The sequence below is a fragment of the Puntigrus tetrazona genome, chromosome 5, assembly GCF_018831695.1.
Source record: "Puntigrus tetrazona isolate hp1 chromosome 5, ASM1883169v1, whole genome shotgun sequence".
Classification (NCBI taxonomy): Eukaryota; Metazoa; Chordata; class Actinopteri; order Cypriniformes; family Cyprinidae; genus Puntigrus; species Puntigrus tetrazona.
This window is the reverse complement of record NC_056703.1, coordinates 24801951-24819352: the sequence shown is the minus strand read 5'-3', so window position 1 is coordinate 24819352 and position 17402 is coordinate 24801951. Positions and strand designations below refer to the sequence as shown.

Below are 17402 nucleotides of genomic sequence, written 5' to 3'. Positions count from 1 at the left end.
TCCAAAGTAGCTTTCTTTAAACATTTTGATATGCAAGGTGACTCTCATTGACTTCTAATCTTGTTTTTCAGGCATCTGGTTTGCAGGTTCGGATCACGAGCTGGGTGTTTCTCTCATTTGACACTGTTATGTACATTCAGTATCCTTCTGATGACTCTAATCAGCTCTCTGTAAGAAAAATAAAATTTCTACATTAACCCAAATCTTTCCACTTTAAAGGTCCCTTTGGAGGGCATGTTTGAACTTGTGGGAGTTAGTTTTTAACTGCTCTGTTTATCTGTATTCTGCAGATTGTGACAGAGCTGGAGTACACGTCTCAGGCTCTCACAGTGCTTACCGCCTCACTCTCTGTCATTTTTGGACTCATTGCTATGACAATCATCTTTGTGCTGCTTTATAAAGTCAGTGTTCGTAACATATAATATGTATAACTGACAGCTGTTGTGTAGAAGCTGAAGTGTCATTTTTTAAATCCTAAATATGCCTATTCAGTATTAATATTTGAAAAGACAGATCTTTTCAACTCCAGTTGAATCCTGCTCCAGCAATCCTGCTGAGATTGTGGATAGCTAGATCTCTGAATCTCTGACCCAAATAACACATAACCAAAATGATGGTGTCCAGAATTACTTAAAAATTATACAGTATATGGAGTTTTGTGGGTTAAATCGGGGTCTCCAGAACATAGGCCCTCTAGGACTGAGTTTGAAAAGCCCTGGCTTAAGATTCATTGCCCTGAAGATTGTAAAACAGGTATTTCCTCTCCCAACCCTCAGGAGTAGGGTTGCAATCCCTCTATAACACTGCAAAATTTATTTAAGCCTCCACCAGGTTTACATTTCTCAAAAGTATCTTAAGGTAATTATGGTCACAAGTTCCATCATTACCAAAATGGTTTAACCATTCTGTTTCCCAAAACCATTGTTAGTGGAATGTATGGGCTTTAATAAATATGCTCTTGGGCACAATATGCAAGCTAACATGCAGGACAATCTATATATTCTATTCTATAAATGCATTTTAATCACAAATGCCTAATGGAGCTCCTGAAGTATGATGTAAAAGGGAACCTGCGATGAATCAAATATCAAATAATGCAAAATAACAGCAAACAAAAAATATTAGTCATCAGGTGCCATGTTAATTACAGCAGCATCTTAGACCCCACTAATCCATTAAATAGTGTGATGTCATTAACAGAGGACTTTAATTGTTGAACTAATGCCAGCAAAGCAACCTTGTTTAGGAAACAATCATGACTATCTAGTTTGTTTCTACAATAATGCACCATACTATCGTGGTTAATCAGCAAGTTATGTGTTTGCACGGGAAATGCACCCCAGCTTAGCACAGCAACACTGTCCTTGCCAGTGGTGTGATGTTGGTTATCTAGGAAACCTGTTTCAAGTATTTATTGTTTTACAATTCTGTTTTGTGATGCTTTTGCACTTTATCTTGCTCTTTGTCCTTTGGATCTATTGTTTTATTGATCTATATCTTTTTCTTTTAATTGTACTGCTGGACTTTCTAGAGGGGATTTTTCAAAACTGCTTCAACTGATGACCAAGACAACTTAGTACTGCGTTCTGCTGGTGAAACTGGCTTGACTGCAGGAACCCCTGGTAAGAGTACTACATCTAATGGACAACCAAAACACAAATTGTACAAACAAATCCAGTGCAAATAAACACAATCTGCTTTGCAAAGACAAAAATTGACTTTCAAACAAACGCAAAGTGATTTGCAAATATAAAACTCTATTTGAGAGAAAATACAAAGATATGAACAAATATATGTAATGTGAGTTACAACTGTGTACAACGTCTGTGATCATGATCACGACGACAGCCAGATGGCAAATAACATTTTCTTTAAATTGAACCATTCTTGTTATTTTTGTGTACTTATATTTTTGTTTATAATAATTACAGTTTTTTTTAATTATAGTTTGCATATATGCTTGTAGTACTGTAACTATAGCAAAGTATTTCTATGCACCACAAAACGTATATAGTATTCAGAATAAAATTGCTCATTTGAATTGTTCTTTTATATTCTCATTTTTATATAACATATAACAAAAACATTGCACGGGTCACAAAGTAAATTGTTTCAGTCCCTAACCTTTATAGAAGTCTTACATTTGCAAAACACTGTAGTTCAATGTATATAAATGCATCAGTTATTTGAACAGTTACACCGCTAAATTTTTATTATATACTCCAAGCACTATACCCGGCACAACTGCCATGTGCATAGGGTCAAACTGTACTAATAGTGCAGTCTAATTTGAAATGTTAGAATAAGAAATATATTTTCCTGTAAAATTCCTAATTCTCTTCTACTACCTGTTGATTTAAAGGACGATTTCGTTTGTGCACCCCCTGTCGTTTCAAATAATATCTCAATGGCGATCATGTCAAGTATAAACGCCTCGTCCGATTGGGGAGGTGCGCACGCATTCAGAGGAGGCTCGCAAAGCAGAAACAGGCGAAATATAAACAAGACTTTATTATCTCTAGTTTTGTTGCCATTAATTTATCCATGACTAAACCAGCCAAAAATATATTCACCAAAATATTGTTTATTTATCAATATTGTTCATAATTTCTTAATTTCAGGCTAAAAAAATTATAGTTTTTTTTAATATGCTATTTTTATATTAAATAAAAACCTTTAAAAAAATTTTACAATTTTGTAATCGGTGTGTAAAATTAGCCACAGGACTCATTTGTGAAAAAAAGCCAAGCCAAGTTTCCTCATTAAAAGGCAAATGAGTCTCACAGTTGTAATATATTATGTTGTGTAACATATTTGTCCATACCTCTGTATTTTCTCTCAAATAGAGTTTTGTATTAGTACATCACTTTTTTCGTGAAGCAGATTGTGCTTATTTGCAAAACACTGGATTTGTTTGTGTAATTTTGTGCAAAAAGGTCCTTCATATTTAAACATTATTATTATTATTATTATTATTATTATTATTATTATTATTATTATTATTATATATTATTATTGAGACTAAAATTTCTGACTCTTACTCCTCCTAGAGCTTTAACTCAACAAACTCCAAACTTAGCTCGGCTTTTCAGATTGATTTCACAGAATGTGCTTAACTTCACACCCCTGGACTGTTTAGTTTGTTTTCATTTACCATGTGCCATGTATGACTTAGTTTCTGTCTCTCATCTCATTATGGTCAGTCATTCATTATACTCATTAATTACCCTTTATAAAAGTTGTATCTATTCTATTCTTTGTTTGGTCTTATCTACACGGTGTGCATGATTTAGGCAAGTTGTACTTTTGAGGATTAACTTTGCTATTGTATAACTACAATGCTCTTGGTCAATCCAAAATAAAACAAACCCTGAACATTTAAGTAGTAAAAGTGAGGTTTTGGCTTTTTTTAGAGAATATATACACCATTATTAGGCAACTATAATTGGGCAGAATTATTATGCAACTAAATGAAGAACAAAGTTTTTCCCATATCACTTGTTTATTTTTTTACCTGTTAAAGTGAGAATAAAACTCAAAATTTACTAAAACTAATGAAACCTCAAGAAGAAAACCTCAGTGGCTAATATAGCCACCCTTCTTTTCGATAACAGTCACAAGCCTTTCATTCACGGAGTAAGTCAGTTTTTTGATCTGGTCAATATCAACTTTCAACTGTTCAGAGAGGTGTACTGTTTACCTTCACTGTAAATTTTCTGCTTAAGAAGGGCCCAAAAGTTCTCAATAGGGTTTAAGTCAGGTGAAGAATGGGGTTATGTCATTAGTTTTTTATCTTTAAGGCCTTTACTGGCCAGTCACGCAGTGGAGTACTTTGATGCATGTGATGTTGTTCTTGAAAGATGCAGTATTTTTCCTGTAGCACTGCTTGAAGAAAGTGTCTTCTAAAAATTGGCAGTAGGTCTGAGAGTTCCTTTTGAGTCCATTTTCAACCCGAAAGGTCCAACTATCTAATTTTTAATAATACCTGCCCATACCAGTACCCCAGTCGAAGAGTCGAAGTGGAGCTCTGTGTCTATTACTGATCCAACCACAAGCCCATCAATCTGGTCCGTCAAGCTTCACTCTCATCTCATCAGTCTACAAAACCTTTGACAAATCTGTCTTCAGATATTTCTTAGCCCATTCTTGACGTTTCAACATATGCGTCTTGTTTAGAGGTGGTTGGGTTTCAGCCTTTCTTATCTTGGCCATGTCTCTGAAAACTAAACACTGTGTACTTCTTGACACTCCTGGTAGCTTCATGTTTGATTCTTCTCCAATATTTGGCAGTTAATTTGCGTCTTTTCTTCTTGAAATGTTTCTTGCGAACCTGTTGACTATTTGCTACAAAACGTTTGAGGGTTCTGTGATCATGCCACAATATCTTAAACATTCCAAGAATGCTTGTCCTGTTAGTCAGTTAAATCTCTTTTTTTGGCCCATTTTTCATGTAGAGAAGAATCTGCCTAATAATTATGCACACCTTGATATTGAGTGTTGATCTCCTTAGGCCATACCCTTCCTCCTTACACAAATACACATCACCTGATATGTATTAAATCCACTAAGCATTCAAGTTTATACAGCTTGGAGTTGGAAATTCTGGGTAAAAAGATGATATGGTCAAAATAATCACTTGCCTAATAATTGTGCACACAGTGTATGCAGTATCTATGTAAGTGTGTGCTACTCTTCTGTGCAAGATTACCTCTGTGTGGATTATTAAAAGACTGTTTATTGTAAACCTTCATATTTGTGCATTTCATCCCACACCACAGTTCTCGTTTCAAACTGATCCGACTTTTATAAAACTTAAGCATATAAAAATCCTATAGGATGTGTTTACACTTGGCATTAACATGCGATCTTCATGATGTCAGGACACGGCGTGTTTACACTTGTCAAGTGGATTCTGTATCTGTATGATCGGATTTCGCCACACATGGAGACGAGCTGGATGAGCTGCTGTCCATCATCCATAAAAATGGTTACAGTGTTTTAGCCAAATTTCATTTTCTATGTTTTTTATCCACATCGTTTTTATATCACACAAAGCTTATAAACTGAGAGTAATGTCTACAGCATATCAAAGAAGCGCAAGCTTTCAATGCGCAGTAGGCTACCATTCGAATCCATGGTAAAACCAGTAAAACCTTTTTAAGCAACAGCAAGTGAGCAATAGATACCATAATGTCTTCGGGGCTTTTTTGTAGCCACGAGACCAGATGGCCAGGGATGGCACCTGCTCCCATGAAATTTGGCTGGCCACTCCAGGTGCCTCTCCCACCAGATGTTTTAGGCAGTTTGTATAACTTGATCTTAATGACAATGTTGAGGGCACATAGTGATACAGTAAGCAGAATTCCTTTAAATAAACATTGTTCATGTCATTCCCTAAAATTTGCAAAGTGGCTTAAAAAAACTAAGTTCTACATAGAGTCCGACTCTGGCCCGAGACGCTCAGGCGTCAAACTCTGGAGTATTTTTTGTTTGCTAAATATACACTTTTAGACCAGCAGCAGACAGTAAGCTGATCAATTTAGCCTTCTCAAATAGTGCCTAAAATAAAATATATAGATATATTAAAACAGTTCAAGCATATAACAATGTTAAAATACGCTATAAGAATACATGTCCACTTTCTGCGCAAACCATCATATCGCACATGAAAGCTCACTCTGCAGGACATGACACCAGCGCAAACACTTGCATTTTGTAATCTTCACCGTCATTTTCTCTGATAAAGGTAAGAGGAGGCCAACATCACTGTAAAAGGTGTGTGCACTGACAATATCAACAAAATAAAGAAAACAAATATGATGCGCTTTGCAGAATTGAAACGAAACTCATCGAAAAAGATATGATAAATATATATTTCTAGAAAGCCAAAAATTTCCACTTAAGGAAAAAAAAATTGAAAACAATAACTCTCATTATAATTTCATGTGTAAAAATGACTTCTCTTTTAAAAGGCGTCTATGATGGAGAATTTTTTTTGTGACAGACTTGTTTGTTTGTAAATAATTCAAATATCTTTCTATTATTTTCCCCAGACACATTTATTGAAATTATTTTTGCTGAGGCTTTGGGGCAAGACTTGCATGCATTAAATTTTTTCATCAATAATTGATGGATGCGTAAAATATAAAAATAAGGAGAAGTCTTAAACAGGCCCTGATCTGTGTTTTCAAGGGCCTGTATTGAGGCCCCTGATAGCGCACATAAATCTCTTTGACATCTGCAAAACGTATTATTTAGCTTGTTTGCTTATCTGCAACTGGTCTATTGGACGTCTCCTTTTAGATGTCAAATAGACATTTGTAGACGTTCAAATAGATGTTTGTAGAGAGCACATGCCTTCAGATATCTTACAGACGTAAGTGTGCTATCTGGGCCAGTGCCTACTGTTATCAGATTAAATCATACTGAAACAAATGCATTGCTCATAAATGCTGGTTAATACATTAGCATTATTTCATTGCGCTTGGAAACATTTATAAATTGGGGTTATAAATGATTAGTCATAAATTAGGGAAATTAGTATTGGTACTGTTCAGATATTTCATTTCATATTTTTGACAACACTACTACACATTTTACAATTCTTCATAATCGCATCTCAATCAACTCTATGTCTTGGAGTCTCTACTGAATAGGTATAAAGCAGTCAGATTACATTAGATTAGAAAACGTCATTTCAGTCTTTTTTAAAACTAAAAGATTAAAGTAACTACATCGTGAATAGGCCTTTCTATGTAAAATGATCTAGTGTGAGGCTTTCCATTATCAAACGTAGTGTCACTGACTAGTAGCTTTAACTTTCGTACAACAGCATCATTGCTAGGGTATGTTTCCACTATCTGGCAAGCTTCCATTCATTTCTTTGAGACTGGTTTCATTTGTTCTTGGTTTAACTCCTTTGAATTCTCTTAAAAATCTCTTCAACATGGCAACAGCCCTTACCACTCTAGACCATTAAGAGAATTTAATGAAGCAGTTCACCATCAAATTCAATTATTTTGTGTTAATTGTGTGAATATGGGCCTTGCAATGCTTAGGGTTAGACATTTCTATCTCTCCACTGTTCCCTCTTCATGTGGAAGATATTTCTGCCACAGAAATCAGGTCCTTTCAGACAATTTGACTCTTTTAGCTGAATTAAACTAAGCCCTCTTGAGGCGTGGTCGGCAGGGTTAACTTTAGAACTGACATGTCACTATTGTTCAGGGGAGGTACTAACCCTTATGCACTGATTTGATTGGCTATCTTTTGGCATCGTTGTTCACATAGCCGAGAACTAATCTACAGTAGAGTAATTCAAGCCTTGGTATGGTCATTAGCTTTGTAGGGGCTACTCTGGCCTTCCCCGTGATGAATGAGCAACTGATCTGACTTGTTTCAGTTACTGCTCTGATACAAATATGCACAGTATCCAGTAAAACTGGCATCAGCAAAGCTATGGAGCTTGTAAGACACAACTTTATCAAATCTTATGCAAGGTAGCTCATTGGAATTTTCAGAACAGCCAAGTGAGGCAAGTCACTAAGCCATAACTCTCACTGTGGTACAATATGCTCAGGTAGGTCTTCATCCCAGCTTACTTTATCTTTACACAGATCCTGTAGAATCTGCAACAAAAAATGGGTCATAGACAGAGGCCACTGTTGAGAGGACTCCTCTTCTTGTGAATGGACTTTTCTAGAACTCTGAATTGGAATTCATCTGCTTCAATACTCCACTGAACTCCTAGTGCTAGCTCAATATGAAGCTCTCCCAAGGCCATATTGAGATCTTTGGTACGAGCACTTTATTAATCTTAAGGCAATATTATAATGAATACATAATGCATTATGCAAAACCTTATATGTTATAATGTCTAATAAATAATCATAAAACAATTATATTTACATTTGTGGTTATAAATTTTAAGAGTACAAGATATTTACTTTATGTATATTGACTTTATTTAAGATCTGCACAATACCTTCTAGTAGGCTATATAACACCTACAAATTACGTATTTTAAATGTTATATTAAAACAGTGCAACTAAACTGACAAACAATAGTATTTATTTTTCATGAATTGCACAAAAACTTAGCCAAGAACTGTTATGGGCCCAAGCATCACAGTGTTGGACTCTGTTGTATCTGAAAAACAAAAAGAGACTGACTTTATATATTTAGTAAGCAAGCATATCCCAAAGCAAAATCTAAAAATAAGGCACATCACAAACAATTTGCCATAGAGCCAACAATATTCAGTGTACAATGGAGCAAAGAGCAGAGTTTAAATGTAGAAAATGTGTGTGTGGCTTTTTATTTGTATTAATTTATTCATTTTTAGGGGTTGTAGTAATTTCCATGGTTTATGGTTGTGGATAAGCAAAGAATATGAGGAAGAGGTGTGTCCTCAGTCTCGTGTTCGCATAATGGCATCTTTGTTTCCAGGCAGAATGATAAGGAATGTGACACTCAGAATTCCTGTAAAATTATTTAATGATGACGACTTCAAAACTCCTGAAGTGTTTAAAGTTTTGTGATAACATGCATCAGATATTCAGCCAATGGTCTGTGGGCTGAGACTATGTCTTCCTCTGCTTTTTCAAAGTTGGTCTTAGAAGAAAACTGTAGAAACAGTGCACAACACTGGGTATTGCCATATCTTGGCAATATATGGCCTAGCTTACCTCTGCTTACTGACAACTTTGTTGGTCCACTCCATTTGTCAGTTTGTTTTTGACTGATGACATCGCAAGTATTTTCACAGCATTCACAAACCTCGTCACGACCATCCACACTAAGCCACCTTCAGAAAGCAACAAGCCTAACTTAATGAATCAGGAGACATCAATATTATCACAGCATGGGTCAGTATGGTACGGTACGATACGGAACAGCCTATAATCAGCTTGCATTTCCGCTGCCATCAGTACCTTTACTTGACAAGCGATATATATGAGGGATATAGTGTGAAAATAAGCACAACTCTGCCTTTATTTCCTCTTAAGCTCGTACATTAAAACTGATAAAGACAAAAGCAAACAAAGTCAGCACTGTACTATGGTCAAGTTTAATATAACTTAAGTTCCTGGTCATATAGTTCCACCTAAGCACAAATAAAAGATGCATGAGATCAAAAATGCCTGTTGAATATACCGTTAACCAAAACAAATTGCAATTGCTCCCGTTTAATCACTACAGAGACTACAGAGATGTCGGAACCAGTGGCAAATGTCGGAAGAACTAGCCGAGCTTGAGGTTGCTTGAGGTGCCATACAGCAAATAGGCGCTATCTTTATAAATAAACTACATATTTGAGTTTTAAACAACTACATTCTAGCCTGAAAACTCTTAAAACAACACTTCATGACACAATAACAGTAATCATTATTATGAGCCTTTAATTGCCTATAGCCTAATAAGCACAAAGCTTGTCACAGGCAAAAGTGATTATTATGAATGTGAAAGCCAGTAAGAAGACTGCTTCAAAGTTTTAATATTTTGACAAAGTAATGTTTTATTTTGAAGTCAGTGACATGGACTCATCTCTTTAGTAGTGATGCGCTTGTATGCATGTTTTATATGGATCACACAATCTGAGAACATTTTTTTCCCATTTGAATTGATTCATTGGAAAATATACATTTCACTTTCTATAGATATATTTTTAAATGTCTATAAAGCAAAGATGTTTTTTGCGCTCACATTCACAGTCCAAGACGGCAGAAAACACATCCTGTTTGCTTTCATTTTTTCACAAAAGTCTAATTTAAATTTTCTGAGTCCATGCAAATAAGTGTAGCCCTTACAGATTAGAAAGAGATTATTAAAATTATTTGTCTGACTAAAAATAAGCAGTATTTTAAGGAAAAATCTAATCTATCCCTCCACACAGACAATTTCTCTGGGTTAACATTAGATTGAGCAGCCAATTAAAGTTGCTTATACTTACATATTTCAGATGATAAGTCATATTTGAGGTCAATGACGAGCTTTGTATGCACCTGATGTATACTAGACTGTTAGCCTGTGATTTCTTTTTTCAGTTGTATCATGCAAAAGTGATGATTCTAGTCAACCAATCAAGCTTCTGCCGTGAGTTTAGCTCCACCCTTTGGTATCCTTTGCTGTGTTAGGTATTCTTATGGAAGGATACCGAAAAAGTGGTATGGAACAGTTTGGTTCACTATTTCGTACTATTTAATATGGAAACAGACAATATTGCATACCATACCATACTGAAACTGAATGGTACTACTCCCATTAGAGGTGTAATCTAATGCATATGTATTTCAAACAAGCTATTTTTGGAAAATTTGTTTCCTGATAACCTAAGGGACAAATAATTGTCAAATAAATAAATAATGAATAAAAAGTAATGAATTAGTATAAATGTTTTTTTAAACACACAACAACAAAAAAATTTCCCATACCTGTTTACAGAATATGAACAGGCCTTGTTCATGATATTCACCAGATCAACAATTTTCAGCTGGCATGTAATATAAATCTATAAAGTAAAGATTTTAATAACTGAAATGTTCATGTTCAAGAGTAAAATGCTTTAGCTTATAAAGTACTCACAATATTCCTGTGGTCTTCACGGAAACGGAAAGCATCCATCTGCATCTGAAGCACATGATTTTGTTTTCTTGGCATGAAACGGGCACTGGAGTCTGGTACTTTAGAGTCAACAAGACATCTACAGTATTAGGGAAAGAAATTCCATTTGTTAACATTAAAGTATAAATACTGATCTTCAGTCTAAAATGTTTTAAGCCATCTCAAGAGAGGTACATTCATTTTAATTAATGATGTGTAATATAATCGTCTAGTTTTCATAGCTCTGGAAAAGTCCTGTAACTTGACTGACCCCTGGTTCTGAACGAACTTGTAGCGGGGCACTGATGCAACATTAGGCTCCAGGGTGATCACACAGTTTTCCATGACTAATCTCAGCAGAGAATGTCCAGGCGTTAAGAAAGAAGCCTGGATGTTCATCATTTCTCCAAGGTGGTACACATAGGATGACCTAATAGTCCTCCAATCATCTAAAATAAATAAATATAATGATAAGGGGGGGAAAAGGGGGGAACCTTTTTGTCATTTGTAACATACCATTCATAAGATGAAAAGAAAATCTGATCAATTCCACAGCTTTAGATGTAAGTGGCTCCCTTGAAGGCTTCACGTTAATACTGCTTACGAAGTGAATCCTGAGATGTGTGGGTTACAGCAAATACACAGCAAGTTAACAGGAAGAGGTATAGACCCATTATCATTTTACTTCAAACAGAAGTCGCGCTGTTGTCGTGTTGTGCAGTGGGATGCCAGAATAAAAAAAAATTCTGTAAACAGTGTACGATAAACTAATATATATCGAATGAATGAATTCATCAACCCGCAGCATCAGCGTCATGAACAGCATAAAGACCGAATTATTTCAACACGTATCAGGCATAAAATTGACTTAAATTGAGCTGATTACCTTGGCAGAATGCCGAGTTACGAAACAAATAAACTATTCTGGAAGTTTCGGAAATTATCCACACAAATCGGAAGTCGCAGTTTTCTTGCCTTTCCCAGCTTTTCGTGATTTTATGCTAATGATAGAAAATAAGTTTCTGAATCGATAGATATGAGATTCAACAGGATCGCTTGAAAATGAAAGGTAGGCGAGTTTGATTAGATTTGGCGCTGAACTTTGCAGGACAGTCGATCGCCAGGAGCGGGACTGGTCATCCCTGATATAGATGATAACCACATAAAACCACATCAAGTCCATACCTTTTGTAGTGACACGCAACAGGAACAGAAACGCCGCTTGTCCTTACAATACCAAATCTGTTCTTCATTGGGGTGTAGATCAACTGATTTGAATAAACCAAGTAATCTCCATCAATCTAGTAATTAAAGGAAAATAGATAAACGTGGTAAAAACGTTTTGCACCCTCTTCTGAATATGTGGTCATTTTCTTGACATAATTTAAACTAATAGACATTTCTATAAGTCTATGTAATTTATTCGAAAACTGAAACTAAAAACAATCTTACCGATAACTCTGAGCCACACTTGTGTAAATCTGCTTCAATCACATATTCGGTATCACTGTACCGGGAAGCTTTGCAGCTCTCTTTAGACAAACCGAGACTCAGTTCTTCAGAGGTGACAAGACGGCCATTGGAATGAAGGTCCGCGCTAATGAGCAAAATCATGCTTCGTTCGGTACAAAACAACTGCACGGGTGCAGATCTGCTTGTCGTCACGTCTGTTGGATCCTTGTTCAGTAAAGATTGAATTTTGTACTGTCTTGAATCTGGCCCTATCATAGGCCCTTCTTTTAAATTACGAACGGCGCTTGTAGCGCATATAACCAATAGGACTATTATCCCTGTATGTTTACTCTCAGTCATTGTTGTGGTGAAGCAGGAAGTGGGACAGTTCATTTAAACGCATTTTAAGGCTTCTATTCAGTGTTGCCAGATAGTATACACGATTTCCATCCCAAAAGTACCCACCCACAAAAACCCACCCAAAACCTTAACTATCAAATAATGTGATAAAGTGTAAATCAAGTTTGATAAGAGCTATTTTTATCTCCTTAAAACAAAATGTTTCCATGGTAAACAGATATTGATAAAATGTTCTGTGGTTTCAGGAGTGATAAAATAGCCTTTTTACAAAACAAGAAACTTAATATATTAAGTAACAATAATAATTAATATAATAATAATGTTAATATATTATAAAATATCTTTGTAGGAAGGTTGGACATATCATACATGCACTGTACCAAGAGAGCGTGAAGGAGACCTTAGCATAGTCTACTTTTATTTCTCCCTTTCCCATTCTCAGATATTACACCATATATTAAATAATTTTGCTAGTTTTAAACAATTAACATAATGTTTGTCTTCACACTTTTGAGTACTGATTTAATCCTGATTTAGAGTTTAGAGTTTTGCTGAAGCAGCTAATCAAGGTCTTCATGATAACTACAGGCAGGTGTGTGGACAAGTTGGAGATTAATTCTGTAGGATACAGAACCTAGCAGGCATTCTGCACCTCTTCTTAAAGGTGTCAAAACAAAAATACAGATATGTGCCAAAAAAATTGAATATCGAGGGAAAGTTTCGATAATTTGTATATTAGTTCACTACACACAAAGTGAAATATTTAAAGACTTTATTTGTTCCAATTTTAATTATTCCGGATTAATTGAAGATTAAAAAAAAATCTGCAAAAGACCTGCAAAGATTTCCTCATTCTTGAAATTGTCTCAGCCTGGCTTAGTAGGCTTCTGAATCATGGGGAAGACTGCTGAAGACCATCATTGACACACTGCAGGTCCACTGTCTTTCATTAAGTCCACATTCAACGCAGCTGTCTACCGGGAAATTTTAGAGCACTTCATGCTTCCCCCTACCGACAAGCTTTTTAGAGATGATGATTTTATTTTCCAGCTGGATTTGGCACATGACCACAAAGCCAAAACTATCAGTACCTGGTTTAATAGCCATGAAATAACTGTACTTGATTGGCCGGCAAACTCACCTGACTCAAACCCCATTGAAAATCTATGGAGTATTGTCAAGAGGAAGATGAGGGAGCAGAGCCCCTGAAGTGCAGACGAGCTGAAGACCAATATCAAAGCAACTTGGGCTACCATAAACACAACACAACTCAACTGTCTCCATGCCACGCCGCCTTGATGCTGTAATTAGTACAAAAGGAGGCTCAACACAAGCTACATTAACACACCTTTCAGAAGGCCAACATGTGTTTGAGATTTATTTTTTTTATTGGTTACATGAAATATTTACATTTTGTAAAATAATGGATTTGGCTTTTATTTGTCTTTATGTTCATAATCATCAAAATTGAAACAAATAAAGATTTTAAATATTTCAATTTGTGTGTAGTGAACTAATATAACATACAAGTTTCACTTTTTGAGACAAATTATTAAAATAAAAGGACTTTGCCTCGATATTCCAATTTTAACTTACATGCAATATACATGCAATATTTCACTGATATTGATTTTCCTCTCTTCAGCTGCAGATAAAGAAGATAAAGTTCATTTAATATATTTAATACTGCATATTTATGTATCAAGTTAAATTTACTTTCTTAAAGTGCATAAAATAAAAGCTTTGTTATCTCTCTTAGTTCATAAACCACAATTTAGTGGTTTATGAACCGAGCAGCAAAGGAGCCGGAACTGAGAACACTCCTTGTAAAACTGATTGATTCAACTTGATTCAACAAATACAGTGAACAACTTTGCACTGCATTTGAAAGGTAATACTGGTTATGTATCCTCAGCTGCAACATCTAGTACCAAATATAAAATCAATGTGCTGTTGGGAAGAGTGCAAGATCCGTTCACTTTTTAAGACTGATGTAAAAAAAAAAACCTGTTTATCTTGATAGTCTAATATACCTTCATGAATACATGGCATTATAATCAATTGAATACATTTTCTAATGTGCCCCTTGAACCATAAGCACCTTATGACACCTTGCCAAAATGACTTTTTTGCAGCCACTGACTATCAACACAAGTGGAGAGTCACAATTAACCAACTTTGTAACATTGCGTAACGTGTGCATGCATGTGTTTACCCATGACTTTCAGAGGAGGCTGGAGGTACTGGAAACTGACTGGAAGCCATTTTGAAAGCTGCTGAAGAGATTTCATTTGAAGTATGTGACATTAACAGTGGTTGTTTCTCCACTTCTGTTTCAGCAGACCATTTGGCTCTATGCAAATGAGGAGATAATTAGTCTACATGTTTTGTTTTGTTTTTTACTTTTATTTATATAGTGCTGTTAACAATACAGATTGTATCAAAGCACTGAACAGTATCAAATAGGAGAACATAATGATAAGGATGTTTTAATGACGAGATTAGTTATTAAATGCAGAGACAGTCTCTGTAATCAATTCAATGATAATCGCTAGAAGATCGACAGTGGCAAGGAACCAAATCCCATCCATACAGAATGGAGAAAAAAAAACCTTATGGAAAACCAAACTCAGTTGGGGCCAGTTCTTCTCTGACTGGACACCCAGCACTTAACTTCCAGTTCAATTTTAAACGCAGCTGTGTCAGACTGTGAAAATGACCTGGGTATGTGTGTGTGTGTTCTGGTCTCAGATAAACGTCATCTCTGGGTGCTGATCTATGATCTGATCTGGATACAAGCTGAGAAACAGAATGAGAAAGAAACAAGACTAATATTAGCGTAGATGCCATTCTTTTTACCTTGTGACAAGTCATGTTTCACAAGGAGTTTTTTCAGTTCCAGCTGATCTAATTAATGCAGCCTAGCAATCCTTTAACAGATTTGAACAATAGAAGCGTATAAGTGTAGGCTAAGTTAAAAAGATGTGTCTTTAATCTAGATTTAAACTGACAGAATATGTCTGCTTCCCGAACCGTGTTAGGGAGATTGTTCCAGAGTTTAGGTGCTAGATAGGAGAAGGATTTGGCGCCCACAGTTGATTTTGATATTCTCGGTATTATCAAATGGTCAGAGTTTTGAGAACGCAGCGGACGTGCAGGACTATAATGTGATAAGAGCTCGCTCAAGTATTGAGGAGATAAACCATTCAGGGCTTTATAGGTAATTAATAAGATTTTAAAATCTATTCGATGTTTGATAGGGAGCCAGTGCAGTGTTGACAGAACCGGGCTAATATGATCATACTTCCTAGTTCTAGTAAGGACTCTGGCTGCTGCGTTTTGGACTAGCTGAAGTTTGTTTATTAAGCGTGCAGAACAACCACCCAATAAAGCATTACAATAATGTAACCTCGAGGTCATAAACACATGAATTAATATTTCTGCATTAGAGGTTGAAAGCATACGTCGTAATTTAGATATATTTTTAAGATGGAAAAACGCAGTTTTACAGATGCTAGAAACATGATTTTCGAAGGAAAGATTGCGGTCAAACAGCATACCTAGGTTCCTAACTGATTATGAAGAATTAACAGAGCAGCCATCAAGTGATAGGCTGTGTTCTAGATTATTATATGTGGGGTTTTTAGGTCCAATTATTAGCACCTCTGTTTTTTCAGAATTTAACATTAAGAAGTTACTCATCATCCAGCTTTTTATATCGACTATGCATTCTCTTAGATTCTCAATTTGGTGTGTATGACCAGGCTGCGCTGAAATATAGAGCTGAGTATCATCAGCATAGCAGTGAAAGCTAACACCATGACTCCTGATAATATCTCCCAGAGGTAACATGTACAGGTTGAAAAGTAAAGGTCCTAGCACTGAGCCTTGAGGAACTCCATATTTCACTTGTGATTGATATGATACCTCCTCATTTAATGCCACAAACTGATAGCGGTCAGATAGGTATGATTTAAACCATGCTAAGGCGCTTCCTCTAATGCCAACATAGTTTTCTAGTCTATCCAAGAGAATGTTGTGATCGATAGTATCGAATGCTGCGCTAAGATCTAATAGCACTAATAATGAGATAAAACCACGATCAGATGATAAAAGCAGGTCATTAGTAACTCTAATGAGAGCAGTCTCAGTACTATGGTACGGTCTAAAACCTGATTGGAAATCCTCACAGACACCATTTTTTTCTAAAAAGGAATACAGTTGTGAGGATATTACCTTTTCTAGTATCTTTGGGAGAAAAGGGAGATTAGAGATTGGTCTGTAATTTACTAAGTCTTTGGGATCAAGATGTGGTTTCTTAATAAGAGGCTTAACTACAGCCAGTTTGAAGGTTTTGGGAACATAACCTAATGACAATGATGAATTAATAATGTTCAAAATAGGATCTATGACTTCTGGAAGCAGATCTTTTAATAGTTTAGATGGAATAGGGTCTAACATACATGTTGCTGGTTTAGATGATTTAACAAGTTTGTATAAGTCTTCCTCTCCTATAATAGAGAAAGAGTGTAATTTTTCTTCAGGAGATCTAAAGCTCACTATCTGATGTGAAACTGTAGTTGACGGCTGCATAGTTACAATTTTATCTCTGATGGTATCAATCTTAGAAGTAAAGAAATTTATGAACTCATTGCAGCTATACTCTTGGGGAATATTAGCACCTGTTGATGCTTTATTTTTTGTTAATTTAGTTACTGTACTGAATAAATACCGGGGGTTGTGTTTGTTTTCTTCTAAAAGGGATGAAAAATAATCAGATCTTGCAATTTTTAATGCTTTTCTGTATGACAGCATACACTCCCGCCAGGCAATACGAAATACTTCTAATTTGGTTTTTCTTCACCTGCGCTCCATTTTCTGGGCTGCTCTCTTTAGGGTGCGAGTGTTTTCATTATACCATGGAGTCAGATTGTTTTCTTTTATCTTTTTTAAGTGCAAAGGAGCAACTGTATCTAAAGTGCTAGAA

At 35.7% G+C, this 17402-nt stretch overlaps 2 protein-coding genes across 3 annotated transcripts in view; one reads left to right on the top strand and one right to left on the bottom strand.

The window, feature by feature from the left end:
• Nucleotides 1-4744, top strand: part of LOC122346005 (integrin alpha-X-like) — an 88681-nt gene extending 83937 nt beyond the window's left edge. For both annotated transcript variants that reach the window (XM_043240627.1, XM_043240626.1), the window contains exons 23-26: nt 72-170; nt 291-401; nt 1532-1622; nt 3051-4744. In XM_043240627.1, coding sequence (XP_043096562.1) covers nt 72-170; nt 291-401; nt 1532-1622; nt 3051-3058 — 309 coding nt within the window. In that variant the 3' untranslated portion in view covers nt 3059-4744. The remainder of the gene's footprint in view (nt 1-71; nt 171-290; nt 402-1531; nt 1623-3050) is intronic.
• Nucleotides 4745-7784: 3040 nt separating this feature from the next.
• Nucleotides 7785-12458, bottom strand: LOC122344947 (zona pellucida sperm-binding protein 3-like). The gene is made up of 8 exons (XM_043238613.1): nt 12056-12458; nt 11789-11904; nt 11120-11217; nt 10875-11052; nt 10586-10703; nt 10435-10511; nt 8689-8807; nt 7785-8149 (listed from the first exon to the last, which is right to left on the bottom strand). The coding sequence occupies exons 1-8, from the start codon at nt 12446-12448 to the stop codon at nt 8097-8099; spliced, it is 1152 nt and encodes a 383-aa protein (XP_043094548.1). The 5' UTR covers nt 12449-12458; the 3' UTR covers nt 7785-8096.
• Nucleotides 12459-17402: the final 4944 nt, after the last annotated feature.